We start from the raw sequence: 15392 nt of genomic DNA, 5'->3' as shown, positions 1-15392 counted from the left end.
GATGCCAGAGTATAACCGCAGACTGCTAATAAGACTGAAGCCAGAGTATAACCGCAGACTGCTAATAAGACTGATGCCAGAGTATAACCGCAGACTGCTAATAAGACTGAAGCCAGAGTATAACCGCAGACTGGTAATAAGACTGAAGCCAGAGTATAACAGCAGACTGCTAATAAGACTGAAGCCAGAGTATAACCGCAGACTGCTAATAAGACTGAAGCCAGAGTATAACCGCAGACTGCTAATAAGACTGAAGCCAGAGTATAACCGCAGACTGCTAATAAGACTGATACCAGAGTATAACCGCAGACTGCTAATAAGACTGAAGCCAGAGTATAATTGCAGACTGCTAATAAGACTGAAGCCAGAGTATAACCGCAGACTGCTAATAAGACTGATACCAGAGTATAACCGCAGACTGCTAACAAGACTGAAGCCAGAGTATAATTGCAGACTGCTAATAAGACTGAAGCCAGAGTATAACCGCAGACTGCTAATAAGACTGAAGCCAGAGTATAACCGCAGACTGCTAATAAGACTGATACCAGAGTATAACCGCAGACTGCTAATAAGACTGATACCAGAGTATAACCGCAGACTGCTAATAAGACTGATACCAGAGTATAACCGCAGACTGCTAATAAGACTGATACCAGAGTATAACCGCAGACTGCTAATAAGACTGAAGCCAGAGTATAACCGCAGACTGCTAATAAGACTGAAGCCAGAGTATAACCGCAGACTGCTAATAAGACGGAAGCCAGAGTATAACTGCAGACTGCTAATAAGACTGATACCAGAGTATAACCGCAGACTGCTAATAAGACTGATACCAGAGTATAACCGCAGACTGCTAATAAGACTGAAGCCAGAGTATAACCGCATACTGCTAATAAGACTGATGCCAGAGTATAACCGCAGACTGCTAATAAGACTGATGCCTCTGTAATTGAATGGGAACCTGGATCATTCTTTGATGACTTTGGGATTGGGTTAATGATGACTCTGTACCAAGTTGACAGGAAGAAAAAGACTAGAGTCTGCAGTAACCTAGGATACTTTATGACCTCACCTGGAAGCTCCTGTATTCCTGATGCTTCTCTTGTTTCTGCTTTCTCAACAGCCTCTAACTTCCTCCATGTTACATTTTGCATTCAGGTGTATCCAGCTCTATTCATCTTAATTCCCATCCAATTCTTTAAATGACAAGTATCATTTAAGAAGTCATCAAACACAGATGCTATATTGTTCCCTGAAAACAGGTTAGCAAAATCATTCTCCCACTTATCTAATACACAATTCTTTGCATGTTCAAATTCAGCATTTTCCAGTATGATTTCCATGGGAATTATCACAAGACTTTTCCTTCAAAGTTTATTGATTTCATTCCAAAATTGATGAGGGTTGTTTGAAGTGTAAGGTCAAAGTGTAATTCATGGAATGGGGGTGTTGTATCTCTCTGTTCAATATCAATTACCCTTTCATTTCTTGAACAGTTGTATGGGACAGAGATGTTGTTTCCAGCCCATCAAACTGGTCCGTGAGATTTTTTTTCTCTCAAATCAAATCAAATCAAATTTTATTTGTCACATACACATGGTTAGCAGATGTTAATGCGAGTGTAGCGAAATGCTTGTGCTTCTAGTTCCGACAATGCAGTAATAACGAGCAAGTAATCTAACTAACAATTCAAAAAAAAACTACTGTCATACACAGTGTAAGGGGATAAAGAATATGTACATAAGGATATATGAATGAGTGATGGTACAGAGCAGCATAGGCAAGATACAGTAGATGATATCGAGTACAGTATATACATATGAGATAAGTATGTAAACCAAGTGGCATAGTTAAAGTGGCTAGTGATACATGTATTACATAAGGATGCAGTCGATGATATAGAGTACAGTATCAACGTATGCATATGAGATGAACAATGTAGGGTAAGTAACATTATATAAGGTAGCATTGTTTAAAGTGGCTAGTGATATATTTACATCATTTCCCATCAATTCCCATGATTAAAGTGGCTGGAGTAGAGTCAGTGTCATTGACAGTGTGTTGGCAGTAGCCACTCAATGTTAGTGGTGGCTGTTTAACAGTCTGATGGCCTTGAGATAGAAGCTGTTTTTCAGTCTCTCGGTCCCAGCTTTGATGCACCTGTACTGACCTCGCCTTCTGGATGGCAGCGGGGTGAACAGGCAGTGGCTCGGGTGGTTGATGTCCTTGATGATCTTTATGGCCTTCCTGTAGCATCGGGTGGTGTAGGTGTCCTGGAGGGCAGGTAGTTTGCCCCCGGTGATGCGTTGTGCAGACCTCACTACCCTCTGGAGAGCCTTACGGTTGAGGGCGGTGCAGTTGCCATACCGGCGGTGATACAGCCCGCCAGGATGCTCTCAATTGTGCATCTGTAGAAGTTTGTGAGTGCTTTTGGTGACAAGCCGAATTTCTTCAGCCTCCTGAGGTTGAAGAGGCGCTGCTGCGCCTTCCTCACGATGCTGTCTGTGTGAGTGGACCAATTCAGTTTGTCTGTGATGTGTATGCCGAGGAACTTAAAACTTGCTACCCTCTCCACTACTGTTCCATCGATGTGGATGGGGGTGTTCCCTCTGCTGTTTCCTGAAGTCCACAATCATCTCCTTAGTTTTGTTGACGTTGAGTGTGAGGTTATTTTCCTGACACCACACTCCGAGGGCCCTCACCTCCTCCCTGTAGGCCGTCTCGTCGTTGTTGGTAATCAAGCCTACCACTGTTGTGTCGTCCGCAAACTTGATGATTGAGTTGGAGGCGTGCATGGCCACGCAGTCGTGGGTGAACAGGGAGTACAGGAGAGGGCTCAGAACGCACCCTTGTGGGGCCCCAGTGTTGAGGATCAGCGGGGAGGAGATGTTGTTGCCTACCCTCACCACCTGGGGGCGGCCCGTCAGGAAGTCCAGTACCCAGTTGCACAGGGCGGGGTCGAGACCCAGGGTCTCGAGCTTGATGACGAGCTTGGAGGGTACTATGGTGTTGAATGCCGAGCTGTAGTCGATGAACAGCATTCTCACATAGGTATTCCTCTTGTCCAGATGGGTTAGGGCAGTGTGCAGTGTGGTTGAGATTGCATCGTCTGTGGACCTATTTGGGCGGTAAGCAAATTGGAGTGGGTCAAGGGTGTCAGGTAGGGTGGAGGTGATATGGTCCTTGACTAGTCTCTCAAAGCACTTCATGATGACGGATGTGAGTGCTACGGGGCGGTAGTCGTTTAGCTCAGTTACCTTAGCTTTCTTGGGAACAGGAACAATGGTGGCCCTCTTGAAGCATGTGGGAACAGCAGACTGGTATAGGGATTGATTGAATATGTCCGTAAACACACCGGCCAGCTGGTCTGCGCATGCTCTGAGGGCGCGGCTGGGGATGCCGTCTGGGCCTGCAGCCTTGCGAGGGTTAACACGTTTAAATGTCTTACTCACTTCGGCTGCAGTGAAGGAGAGACCGCATGTTTCCGTTGCAGGCCGTGTCAGAGGCACTGTATTGTCCTCAAAGCGGGCAAAAAAGTTATTTAGTCTGCCTGGGAGCAAGACATCCTGGTCCGTGACTGGGCTGGGTTTCTTCCTGTAGTCCGTGATTGACTGTAGACCCTGCCACATGCCTCTTGTGTCTGAGCCGTTGAATTGAGATTCTACTTTGTCTCTGTATTGGCGCTTAGCTTGTTTGATAGCCTTGCGGAGGGAATAGCTGCACTGTTTGTATTCAGTCATGTTACCAGACACCTTGCCCTGATTAAAAGCAGTGGTTCGTGCCTTCAGTTTCACACGAATGCTGCCATCAATCCACGGTTTCTGGTTAGGGAATGTTTTAATCGTTGCTATGGGAACGACATCTTCAACGCACGTTCTAATGAACTCGCACACCGTATCAGCGTATTCGTCAATGTTGTTGTCTGACGCAATACGAAACATCTCCCAGTCCACGTGATGGAAGCAGTCTTGGAGTGTGGAGTCAGCTTGGTCGGACCAGCGTTGGACAGACCTCAGCGTGGGAGCTTCTTGTTTTAGTTTCTGTCTGTAGGCAGGGATCAACAAAATGGAGTCGTGGTCAGCTTTTCCGAAAGGGGGCGGGGCAGGGCCTTATATGCGTCGCGGAAGTTAGAGTAACAATGATCCAGGGTCTTTCCACCCCTGGTTGCGCAATCGATATGCTGATAAAATTTAGGGAGTCTTGTTTTCAGATTAGCCTTGTTAAAATCCCCAGCTACAATGAATGCAGCCTCCGGATAAATCGTTTCCAGTTTGCAGAGAGTTAAATAAAGTTCGTTCAGAGCCATCGATGTGTCTGCTTGGGGGGGGATATATACGGCTGTGATTATAATCGAAGAGAATTCTCTTGGTAGATAATGCGGTCTACATTTGATTGTGAGGAATTCTAAATCAGGTGAACAGAAGAATTTGAGTTCCTGTATGTTTCTTTCATCACACCATGTCACGTTGGCCATAAGGCATACGCCCCCGCCCGTCTTCTTACCAGAAAGATGTTTGTTTCTGTCGGCGCGATGCGTGGAGAAACCCGCTGGCTGCACCGCTTCGGATTGCGTCTCTCCAGTTAGCCATGTTTCCGTGAAGCAAAGAACGTTACAGTCTCTGATGTCCCTCTGGAATGCTACCCTTGCTCGGATTTCATCAACCTTGTTGTCAAGAGACTGGACATTGGCAAGAAGAATGCTAGGGAGTGGTGCACGATGTGCCCGTCTCCGGAGTCTGACCAGAAGACCGCTTCGTTTCCCTCTTTTTTCTGAGTCGTTTTTCTAGATTCTTGATATGTTTATCAAGCTCAGACTCCATGTTATCAGACCTTGTGTTCATCTGCTACTCTCTACTCATTTCTACCGTTAGATTTTCACAGATGTGGGTGCGGCGAGGTCCACATAAGGGTGCAAATTGTAAGAAATTCACAAAAGCTCCGACGAATACGTAGTACGATACGTAAGCTTATTAAATATCAGTGATACTATCAAGAGCAGTGTGCGGTTTCCTTTTTCCTTCATCTTTTTTTGTCAAATTTACCTCTTCAGTGTCATTGTCAAAAAAAGATATCCCTTGCTGCTGCTCATATAGACTTCTTCCCATCTCTCACTTCCTGTTGTCTGAAGAAACTCAAGGGTGCTAGACCCCTGCTTGTTTTACATTTGTATACACGGGACATGATGAGGGCTGCTCATATAGACTTCTTCCCTTCTCTCACTTCCTGTTGTTTGAAGAAACTCAAGGGTGATAGACCCATGCTTGTTTTACATTTGTATACACGGGACATGATGAGGTCTGCTCTGGAACAATAAAAACGCACCATCTTGAGTTCATTTGCATGACACATTACAAAAATACTATGTAATCATCATTTGAATGGAGTATGGTGGCCATTGGTTCCACTAACCCCAAGGAAAGAAGGTTGACTATATTAGCCCACACAGCTACAAGGATGCACTTTCATGCCATGTTTAGGACCTGATATTGAAGCTTATAGAGACCCTAACTGATGTATAGAACAATCGTAAAACCATCTACACTGAACACAAATATAAACTCAATATGTAAAGTGCTTCATGAGCTGAAATAAAAGATACCTGAAATTTTCCATACACACAAAAAGTGCATTTCTCTCAAATGTTATACACAAATTTGAGAACATTTCTCCTTTGCCTAGATCCATCCACCTGACAGGTGTGGCATATCAATAAACTGATTAAAAAGCATGATCATTACGCAGGTGCACCTTGTGCTGGGGACTATAAAAAGGCCAAAAAAACTTGCAGTTGTGTCACATAACACAATGCCACAGACGTCTCAAGTTGAGGGAGCGTGCAATTGGCATCCTGACTGCAGGAATGTCCACCAGAGTGGTTGCCAGATAAGTTCATGCTAATTTATCTACCATAAGTCACCTCCAACGCCGTTTTAGAGAATTTGGCAGAACGTCCAACCGGCCTCACAACCGCAGACCAGGTGTATAACATTGTGTGGGCAAGCGGTTTTCTGATGGTAACGTCGTGAACAGAGTGACTCATGGTGGAGGTGGGGTTATGGTATGGGCAGGCATAAGCTATGGACAACGAACACAACTGCATTTTATCAATGGCAATTTGAATGCACAGAGATGCCGTGACGAGATCCGGAGGCCCATTGTTGTTCTATTCATCAGCCGCCATCACCTCATGTTTCAGCATGATAATGCACGGCCCCATGTCGCAAGAATCTGTACACAATTCCTGGAAGTTGAAAATGTCCCAGTTCCTCCATGGCCTGCATACTCACCAGACATGTCACCCATTGAGCATGTTGGACAACATTCCACAGGCCACAATGAACAGAGAACATTTCTCCTATTAAAGTGAAATCCATAGATTAGGGCCTAATGAATTCATTTGCAATCAAATGGCAGAATATTGTCCATCTCCTTAGCTATCATACTCTAATTCCACTGATTTCAAAACTCATCCTCCAGAAAGTGGAGAGGAACACTTATGCAGTTCTACTACGTGATTTCTTTCAAAAAAAGCTGCGTAAAATTGATTTGACTTTGTAAAAAATCTGTGTTTTTGGACCGACTTGCTTAACACTTTTTCCATTTGGTGTCTTCCTTCACAGACTCCATGAAATGGTGACATGGTTTCCTAGAAACAAGTGGTGAATTAACTAACCCTTTGGCTAAACTTACCCCACTCTCCCCGACAAATGTTTCAGTTATAGAGTTACCAATTTAGTGACAGCACTGATATAAAACTTGATATCAGTAAAAATACTATAACTAATTGGTAGGTCTACCTTGTTATTTATGTAAACTTTCATTATCCTTCCTCTTCATGAAGGAGAGAAATTAGAAAATATCTTCAAGAAACAGTATGTGGCATTTCTGTCCCCGCCAGTTTTATCATTGGAATGTGATACAAAACAAGGCAAAGGTTTGCTTTAGGACCATGTGGACGCCTCCGAGCGGTCAGGCTGTTTGGAGTGTTTATCTGACTGGATAAAAAAATAAATAATAATTATGTCCCCCCCATTTCTAAAACCAAAGTTGCGCCGCTGGTTTTTGGTAATAGTATGACAAGGTAATGTTTCTCAAACTTACAGAAGGCAAGTAATTTCTCCAAACTAAATGTTGATATTAGTTGTCTGGGTGCTTTACCTCAACATTGTGCATTGATGTATTCTAATATCATTTTAAGACTTTTTCTGCTAAACGTTTTCTAAGACCGCTTTTCAATCTGTTCGACCAGAAATTAAACACTTTTGCTAAATTATTACGATGGAAAATGGTTGAAAAATGTATATATGCCTTAATTTCGCCCCAAAAATGGACTTATCTTTCATTTGACAAGCTCCTATAAATTTCACGTTGGTGCTCATGTGTCCTTTTACATGGAAATGCCCCATAGTAGGACATACTGTAGCATGTAGGCCTACCTGTTAGTAGCTGTGGTTGAGTAACAGGGAGTGGGCAGCATCATTCTGTCTGCCACTGGAGGATCAGCTCCTGTCAAGTCCCAGCAACACACAGCCTGCCAAAATAAACATCACAGGTAACTTATGGCAACACACAGCCTGCCAAAATCAACATCACAGGTAACTTATGGCAACACACAACATCCTGCTAGCAAAGAATGAGGGCAATTCTACAGTAACAGAATGACAGTTTTTTTCACTTTAAAAGTATGCCGAGCTAAAACCAATGATTTCAAAGTTCAACAAACCATACAACTCCATGCACAAGGACTACTTTGAACAATTTACAATTAACATTTTACAAAAACACATTTTCTCCAACAGTGCAGATGTAACAGAATGATGGTAAAATTCCCCTCTGTGGGCACGTTTTCCCAAAACTCCTAAATATCTTCTCTGAGTTAAGATTCAAAGATGTCTATATGTATAAACAATGGGGTGGCACCAAAATCTGTTGGTTATTGAACTGCAGTAAGTGGATTTCCACCCGGTAACAGAATTACATCATGGTCGCTGATCTGTAGTACACAGAAATGCATAAATATGGATGTTGTATTTATTTAACTAGGTAAGTCAGTTAAGAACAAATGATTATTTACAATGACGGCCTACCAAGAGGCAAAAGGCCTCCTGCGTGGACGGGGGCTGAGATTAAAAATGTAGGACAAACACATCATGACCAGAACACAGTTCTCTTCATAGTGATGTATCCTGAATTGGTACACAAAGGTAGAAAAATCATAGACGTTTCACTTCAGACAGGACACATATCCCGGGACATACCTCAGACAGGACACATATCCCAGAACATACCTCAGACAGGACACATATCCCAGAACATACTTCAGACAGGACACATATCCCAGAACATACTTCAGACAGGACACATATCCCGGGACATACCTCAGACAGGACACATATCCCAGAACATACTTCAGACAGGACACATATCCCAGGACATACTTCAGACAGGACACATATCCCAGGACATACTTCAGACAGGACACATATCCCAGAACATACCTCAGACAGGACACATATCCCAGAACATACTTCAGACAGGACACATATCCCAGGACATACTTCAGACAGGCTATGGTTATTGTGAGTAACCTTATTTATGTTCCTTTAACTCCGCCAGTTTATTCAAACTGTTATCTCCTACCATTCTGATAGATTGGAGACGGTCAGAAAATGTGGTCATCCCAATTTTGTGGTATACAATTGGTAGTTACAGTCTTGTCTCATCGCTGCAATTCCCATACGGACTCGGGAGAGGCGAAGGCAGAGAGCCGTGCGTTCTCCGAAACACAACCCAACCAAGCCGCACTGCTTCTTGACACAATGCCCACTTAACCCAGAAGCTAGCTGCACTAAAGTGTTGGAAGAAACACTGTACACCTGCCGACCATGTCTGCGTGCACCGCGCCCGGAGTAGCGGCCAAACCCTCCCCTAACCTGGATGGTGCTGGGCCAATTGTGCGCCGGTCGCGGCCGGCTGACAGAGCCTGGACTCGAACCCAGAATCTCTAGTGGCACAGCTAGCGCTACGATGCAGTGTCTTAGACCGCTGGGCCACTCTGGAGTAAGGCCTTTCTTATGAATGACCTCATTACTGAGTGCAAAGTTGATTGCATGTTTCTCACTGAAACATGGCTGTCTTCAGACTGTAGTGGCTCTCTTATTGAAGCCACCCCCCAGACTACAGCTTTTCATACTCCATCAGAAAAGGAAAAAGCTGTAAGGACATTTCATTTGGCGACTTTGAGTCTTTTGAGCATCATGCTATACTGTTTAAATGTCAGCCACCAGACCAGAGCATCATGTTATACTGTTTAAATGTCAGCCACCAGTGCTGGCCATAACCCTGTATAGGCAACCAAAGCACTGCCCCACTTTCTTTATTGATTTCTCCGAACTATTGTCTATTGTCCTTGAGAATTTGGATAAAATCATTGTGTTGGGCGATTTTAATATTCATGTTGACAAAAATATTGATAAGTTCAATGGCCTTGGAGTCAATCTTTTGAGCTCTATGGACTTTAGCCATCATGTTACTGGGCCCACCCATAACCACAGCCAAACTCTGGACCTGGTTGTTACCAGGGGGCTTTCTACTGGGCCCTCCCATAACCACAGCCAAACTCTGGACCTGGTTGTTACCAGGGGGCTTTCTACTGGGCCCACCCATAACTGTGGCCATACTCTGGACCTGGTTATTACCAAGGGGCTTTCTAGTGGGCCCACCCATAACCACAGCCATACTCTGGACCTGGTCATTACCAAGGGGCTTTCTATTGACATATCCTCTATTGTTGATGTTGCTTTATACTACCTTGTTGCCCACAGCACAGGGTAATACTGAACGCATTATTAAGAAACGCATTATTAAGAAACGCTATCTGACCTCTGAAGTTGCTACAGATGTTATTTAGTGAACAATACTCCACCACCTATTCTGCCTCCCTCCTGTGATGATTTAGTTGATAACTTTAATAGTACATTTTTTGAACCTTAACCTATTTAACGAGGCAAGTCAGTTAAGAACAAATGACTAATTTTCAATGACGGCTTAGAAACAGTGGGTTAACTGCCTGTTCAGGGGCAGAACGACAGATGTTTATATTGTCAGCTCGGGGATTTGATCTTGCAACCTTTCGGTTACTAGTCCAATGCTCTAACCACTAGACTACCATTGATGCCATAGCTCAATTAAGGTTGAAAAAGGACACATCCAAATGGAGAGCCCCTTATATGAGCGAGGAAACTAATCAATTAAAGAGACATTGCAGAAAGACAGAGCAGAAGTGGAGAAAGTCAAAGTTGCAGGTCCACTATGATATTCTGAGAGCAACTAGAAATGCAAAATGGGGTCATTTTATAACGATCACTAATGAGAATAATTTGAGTGCTCTTCTTGACCATTGATGGCCTGATAAATCCTACCCCAGCAAAGTTATGTGAGCTTTCCTCCACATCTAAATGTGGTGAGTTTGCACAGACGATACACAACTTTACATGTCTGTGTCACAAGAGGATTTCAGCTCCACAGATAAATTATTAGACAGTATTAGTGATTGAAATACTCACAACTTCCTCCAGCTAAATCAAGACAAGACCGAGGTGCTAATTGTTTGAGCCAAAGCACAGAGAGAGAAGCTGGCCGCACATTTTAATTCACCGGAAATAAAGATAAAACACCAGGTTAAAAAAAACGAGTTATTTTAGATTCTTTACAAAATTTCAAATCCCACATTAGGAATGTGACCAAATTAGCTTTTTTACCACCTGAGGAACATCTCCAAGGTGCAGCCGTTTCTCTCTCAGGATGATAGAGACTCATCCATGCTTTCATTACAAGCAGGCTTGACTACTGTAATGCTCTCCTGTCTGGTCTACCCAAGAAAGCCATTGGTCAACTGCAAAACATACAGAATGCTCCAGCATGGGTACTGACCAAGACCAGATGGAGAGCACACATTACACCAGTTTAATGGTCTCTGTACTGTAAAACATACAGAATGCTGCAGGGTACTGACCAAGACCAGATGGAGAGGACACATTACACCAGTCTTAAGGTCTCTGCACTGGCTGCGAGTTTTAGAATTAATTTGAAGATTTTTCTATTGGTTTTCAACTCAATCCATGATTATGCACCCCAATACATGATCAGACATGCTTTAAGTTATGTACCCAGTAGGTCCCTCAGGTCCTCTGGCCTTTTAACTTTCCCAAAGCCCAGGACCAAGAGGCATAGAGAGACAGCCTTTTAACTATCCCAAAGCCTAGGACCAAGCGGCATGGAGAGGCAGCCTTTTAACTATCCCAAAGCCTAGGACCAAGAGGCATGGAGAGACAGCCTTTTAACTATCCCAAAGCCTTGGACCAAGAGGCATGGAGAGGCAGCCTTTTAACTATCCCAAAGCCTCAGACCAGGAGGCATGGAGGCAACCTTTAGTTACTATGCCCCCATCCTCTGGAATAGCCTGTCAGAGAACCTGAGGGGGACCAAGAGGCATGGAGAGACAGCCTTTAGTTACTATGCCCCCATCCTCTGGAATAGCCTGTCAGAGAACCTGAGGGGGACCAAGAGGCATGGAGAGACAGCCTTTAGTTACTATGCCCCCATCCTCTGGAATAGCCTGCCAGAGAACCTGAGGGGGACCAAGAGGCATGGAGAGACAGCCTTTAGCATGCCCCCATCCTCTGGAATAGCCTGCCAGAGAACCTGAGGGGGACCAAGAGGCATGGAGAGACAGCCTTTAGTTACTATGCCCCCATCCTCTGGAATAGCCTGCCAGAGAACCTGAGGGGGACCAAGAGGCATGGAGAGACAGCCTTTAGTTACTATGCCCCCATCCTCTGGAATAGCCTGCCAGAGAACCTGAGGGGGGCTGAAACTGTGGACATATTTAAAAGGGATTTTAAAACACCTTTTTAGCTTTGCTTTTCCTTAGCGTGCTTTTTAGTTGTTCAGTTTGTGTCATTCTTTTGTTTATCTTATGTTTTTTGTGTAGTAACTATTTCAGCTTTTATTTTCATTGTGTTTTGTTAGTTTTGCATTCCATGTCTGAAATGTGCTGTATTAATAATGCTTGATTTGATATAGTCATTTTGGCAAATTAATTTAAAATGTAAAGGCTATTGAGTCAACGTGCCATGCCACCTACAGCTACTCTGCTCATAGGGACTTTTCTGAACCTGTAGCAGTAATTTACCAGCAGTATAGTCTGTTATCTAGTAGCACTAGTGGGGAGGAGGACGTGATGCGAGTTCAGTGGAAATACAAACTCGACTCTCCCTGATGGGAAACCAAACCATCAACATATCCTCATTTAATGTTAATATGTGTCTTGATTGTAGGCATACATGTCTTCAAATGGCTCTCTATTCCCTATTTAGTGCAAAAGAAGGGCACTATATAGGGTGAAGGGTGTCATTTGGGACACATCATGCAGGCACACAGTCCAGGTTTATAAATTCTAGGTTAGAAACCATACAGTCAGTCCAGAGTTATAAAAGTTCAAGTTTATGATATGTGTGAAAGCTGGCTGGCCTCAGGTAGTCTAGGGGCAACTACAATATTCAGGTACACAACATTCCAGCTCTTTTACAAAGTTCTGTGTTTTTACATAGACGGATAACCAACCATCAGAAGTTCTGTGTTTTTACATAGACGGATAACCAACCATCAGAAGTTCTGTGTTTTTACATAGACGGATAACCAACCATCAGAAGTTCTGTGTTTTTACATAGACGGATAACCAACCATCAGAAGTTCTGTGTTTTTACATAGACGGATAACCAACCATCAGAAGTTCTGTGTTTTTACATAGACGGATAACCAACCATCAGAAGTTCTGTGTTTTTACATAGACGGATAACCAACCATCAGAAGTTCTGTGTTTTTACATGGTTACATTGGTGTAATGAAACCTGAGTCATTTAATACAATATTTAAGGTGAGGACAGGTTTGGGTTTTTGACAGCTTGATTGAATCGGAGTATTTATAATTTACTATGGTTTGGGAAAGAGGTATCTGTTCCGTCTCCAGGTGTGATGCACAAAGCCTAGAGCAGGGGTATGTAACTAGATTCAGCTGTCAGAGCAAATGGTCAGGGGACGGAAAATAATGAACACACTGCAAATTGACCATAAATAAAGGCACAAAGAGAATGTAAAAATAAAATCCCTTGCGGGCCGTTTTTTGGCCCGCAGGCCGCCTGTTGCAGACCCCTGGCCTAGAGGCTATACATCTCAGAACGTTTCGCTGATGAAGTCATTGTAGTCAGTCACGTTTTCCACTGAAACAGCAGGGGCAGTAGCGTTGACCCTGATTCAGAACAGAAGCTGAACTCATATTTTCCAACAGTTCACATTCTGCTTGACATGGTCACACCCTGCGTGAGCAGCAGCGCTTGCAAAGGTGCACAGAAACTGCCCCCGAGACATCTATCCTATCGACCGCAAAAATCTGCGTTGAGTGCAATTTCGATTGGTGCCTCTTCCTGTCGCTTTCCTGTGTTCAGATCTACGGTCTGTCAGTTATCAAAATGAACTTTCAGAAGCTTTTATTGTGACACTGAATTTAAAATGTTAGAAGTTGACTTTCTGATTCTTGACATGGAAAATACTACATGCATGTGCATTACACCCTGGACTAGAGCTAGAAGACGCACCTGGACCAGAGCTAGACGCGCCTTGCAATTGTACCTTCAGAACAAAATATTCAGGAAATGATTCGTTTTTTTATTGCAACAAATCTTTACCAATAACATATAAATGTTGGGAAAGAAACATTACCAGATCCCGTACTGCGGTGGATACATAAAGGAGAGTAGTTAACTACATGCACTTCAACTAGTACTTTAGCTCCATTTTAGCAGTAGCTTGGTGGTAGTTGAACAAATTCAAATCTAGGTAGTGTTTTCAGTAGTTGATTACTTTTTTGCTATCTAGGGGTGTAGGTAACTACTGGAATTACACAACACTTGGTTGACATAGGCAATCATTTCCTTTTTCACCGTCACAAGTGCCTAATTCTCACTTTTAAAAAGTTTTTAAATAGGCTAAATTACCTTGTGGTAACATATGACCCAATAGTGATCTGTTCTTGCAATTTGTATTCAATGACATTCCAGATTTGCATAAGACAATTTTTAACTAAGTATTTGGATGTAGCAAACTCATTTTTAAAAGTAACTCCAGTTAAGTAAACTATATTTTTCTTAAAGCTTTTTGGGGGACCGCACCAAATTCACATAGAAATGTGAGTCATAGATCTTTCATTCTCTTTGAAAGCAAATCTAAGAAGCAGTAGAGCTGGTCTGTGTGCTATTTCTATGCTTCCCGTTCTTAAGATTAGTTTGTCTTTTACTTTCAGTTTTGTAAACCCGCTTCAAACAGCTGAAAATACAATATTTAGTTATGGAAATATATATTTCACAAGGGTGTAGATGGTACAATGATTATTACATAAATGACTGTTTGTTCTGTTACATACACTGAAATTAGGTTAACTATGATAATTTTAGCAACCATGAGCAATTTCTGCACAGTGCATATTTAAGGGTAGCTTTAGTGCTGTTTAACTTCTTCCATTGTGAAGTAATTGATAGATGGGTAAACTATATTTTCAGAATAGCTTCCTGGTGTAAGTGAAAAAGATGAGATCCACATCTCATATTAACCAGGGCATAGTGCTCTAGAAGGCTATTTCACCTACCTCATGTTCAAAAGAAGGATTTTACTCCAGACCTGACGGTTTGTTCAAAAAGTTGAAAATCGAAGAGTCGGTATGGTATGTATGTCACGACACTCGCTCAAGTGACACTGCCAAGAGAGAAATGTTCACCAAGCCCAGCCTCCTCTCTTCGGTCAATAACTGACGTTGTTTGCATAGATCTGTATACGTCATGACAAACTCAATACGTTGATGGCAGCATGAGAAGTAACATTTATAGCTGAGGAACAATAGCGGTTCTCACATTAATCATTTTAGGCTGCAGTTGCAACAAACACAATTATATACCTATACAATGTAGCTATTTTGAATAATTTTGTCATTAATCAAGCCATCGCTAACACCTGCATTGCTAGCAGTATGGATTAAGATCATAACCAAACTGTTGCCGAGATATTGGATGTGAGACTTCCAAGGAGGAAATAGCTTTTGCTGAAACTCATTCATATGCTTGCAGTAATACCCGAATAGCCCAACCTGGGAGCAACTTCCAAAGAGGCTGAGAAGCGAACCATCACTGAGCCAGCTACAGGACAACATCATCCGTATCCTCGCTGCTAAAATCAGAGAGCGCAGATGACAAGGACTTGGTGAAATAACACTGTCAGCATCATTAACCTGAAGAAAGCGATTGATTTGAATTCTGAGGAAGTAAAAAATCTGAAGCAGCAGA

At 42.9% G+C, this 15392-nt stretch overlaps 1 protein-coding gene across 4 annotated transcripts in view; it reads right to left on the bottom strand.

The window, feature by feature from the left end:
* The window catches only part of traf3ip2l (TRAF3 interacting protein 2-like), a 67526-nt gene extending 52671 nt beyond the window's left edge, over window positions 1-14855 (bottom strand). For 2 of the 4 annotated variants that reach the window (XM_042322682.1, XM_042322683.1), the window contains exons 1-2: window positions 14702-14855; window positions 7437-7531 (exon numbers count right to left, since the gene is read on the bottom strand). In XM_042322682.1, coding sequence (XP_042178616.1) covers window positions 7437-7480 — 44 coding nt within the window. In that variant the 5' untranslated portion in view covers window positions 7481-7531; window positions 14702-14855. Of the gene's footprint in view, window positions 1-7436; window positions 7532-14701 lie in introns of those variants that run through there. The other 2 variants (XM_042322681.1, XM_042322684.1) reach the window with 1 other exon arrangement.
* Between the last annotated feature and the right edge of the window lie 537 nt (window positions 14856-15392).

This window comes from Oncorhynchus tshawytscha, linkage group LG05 (genome assembly GCF_018296145.1).
Source record: "Oncorhynchus tshawytscha isolate Ot180627B linkage group LG05, Otsh_v2.0, whole genome shotgun sequence".
Lineage (NCBI taxonomy): Eukaryota > Metazoa > Chordata > Actinopteri > Salmoniformes > Salmonidae > Oncorhynchus > Oncorhynchus tshawytscha.
Note: the sequence above shows the minus strand (reverse complement) of the source record. Positions and strands in the feature narration are given on the sequence as shown.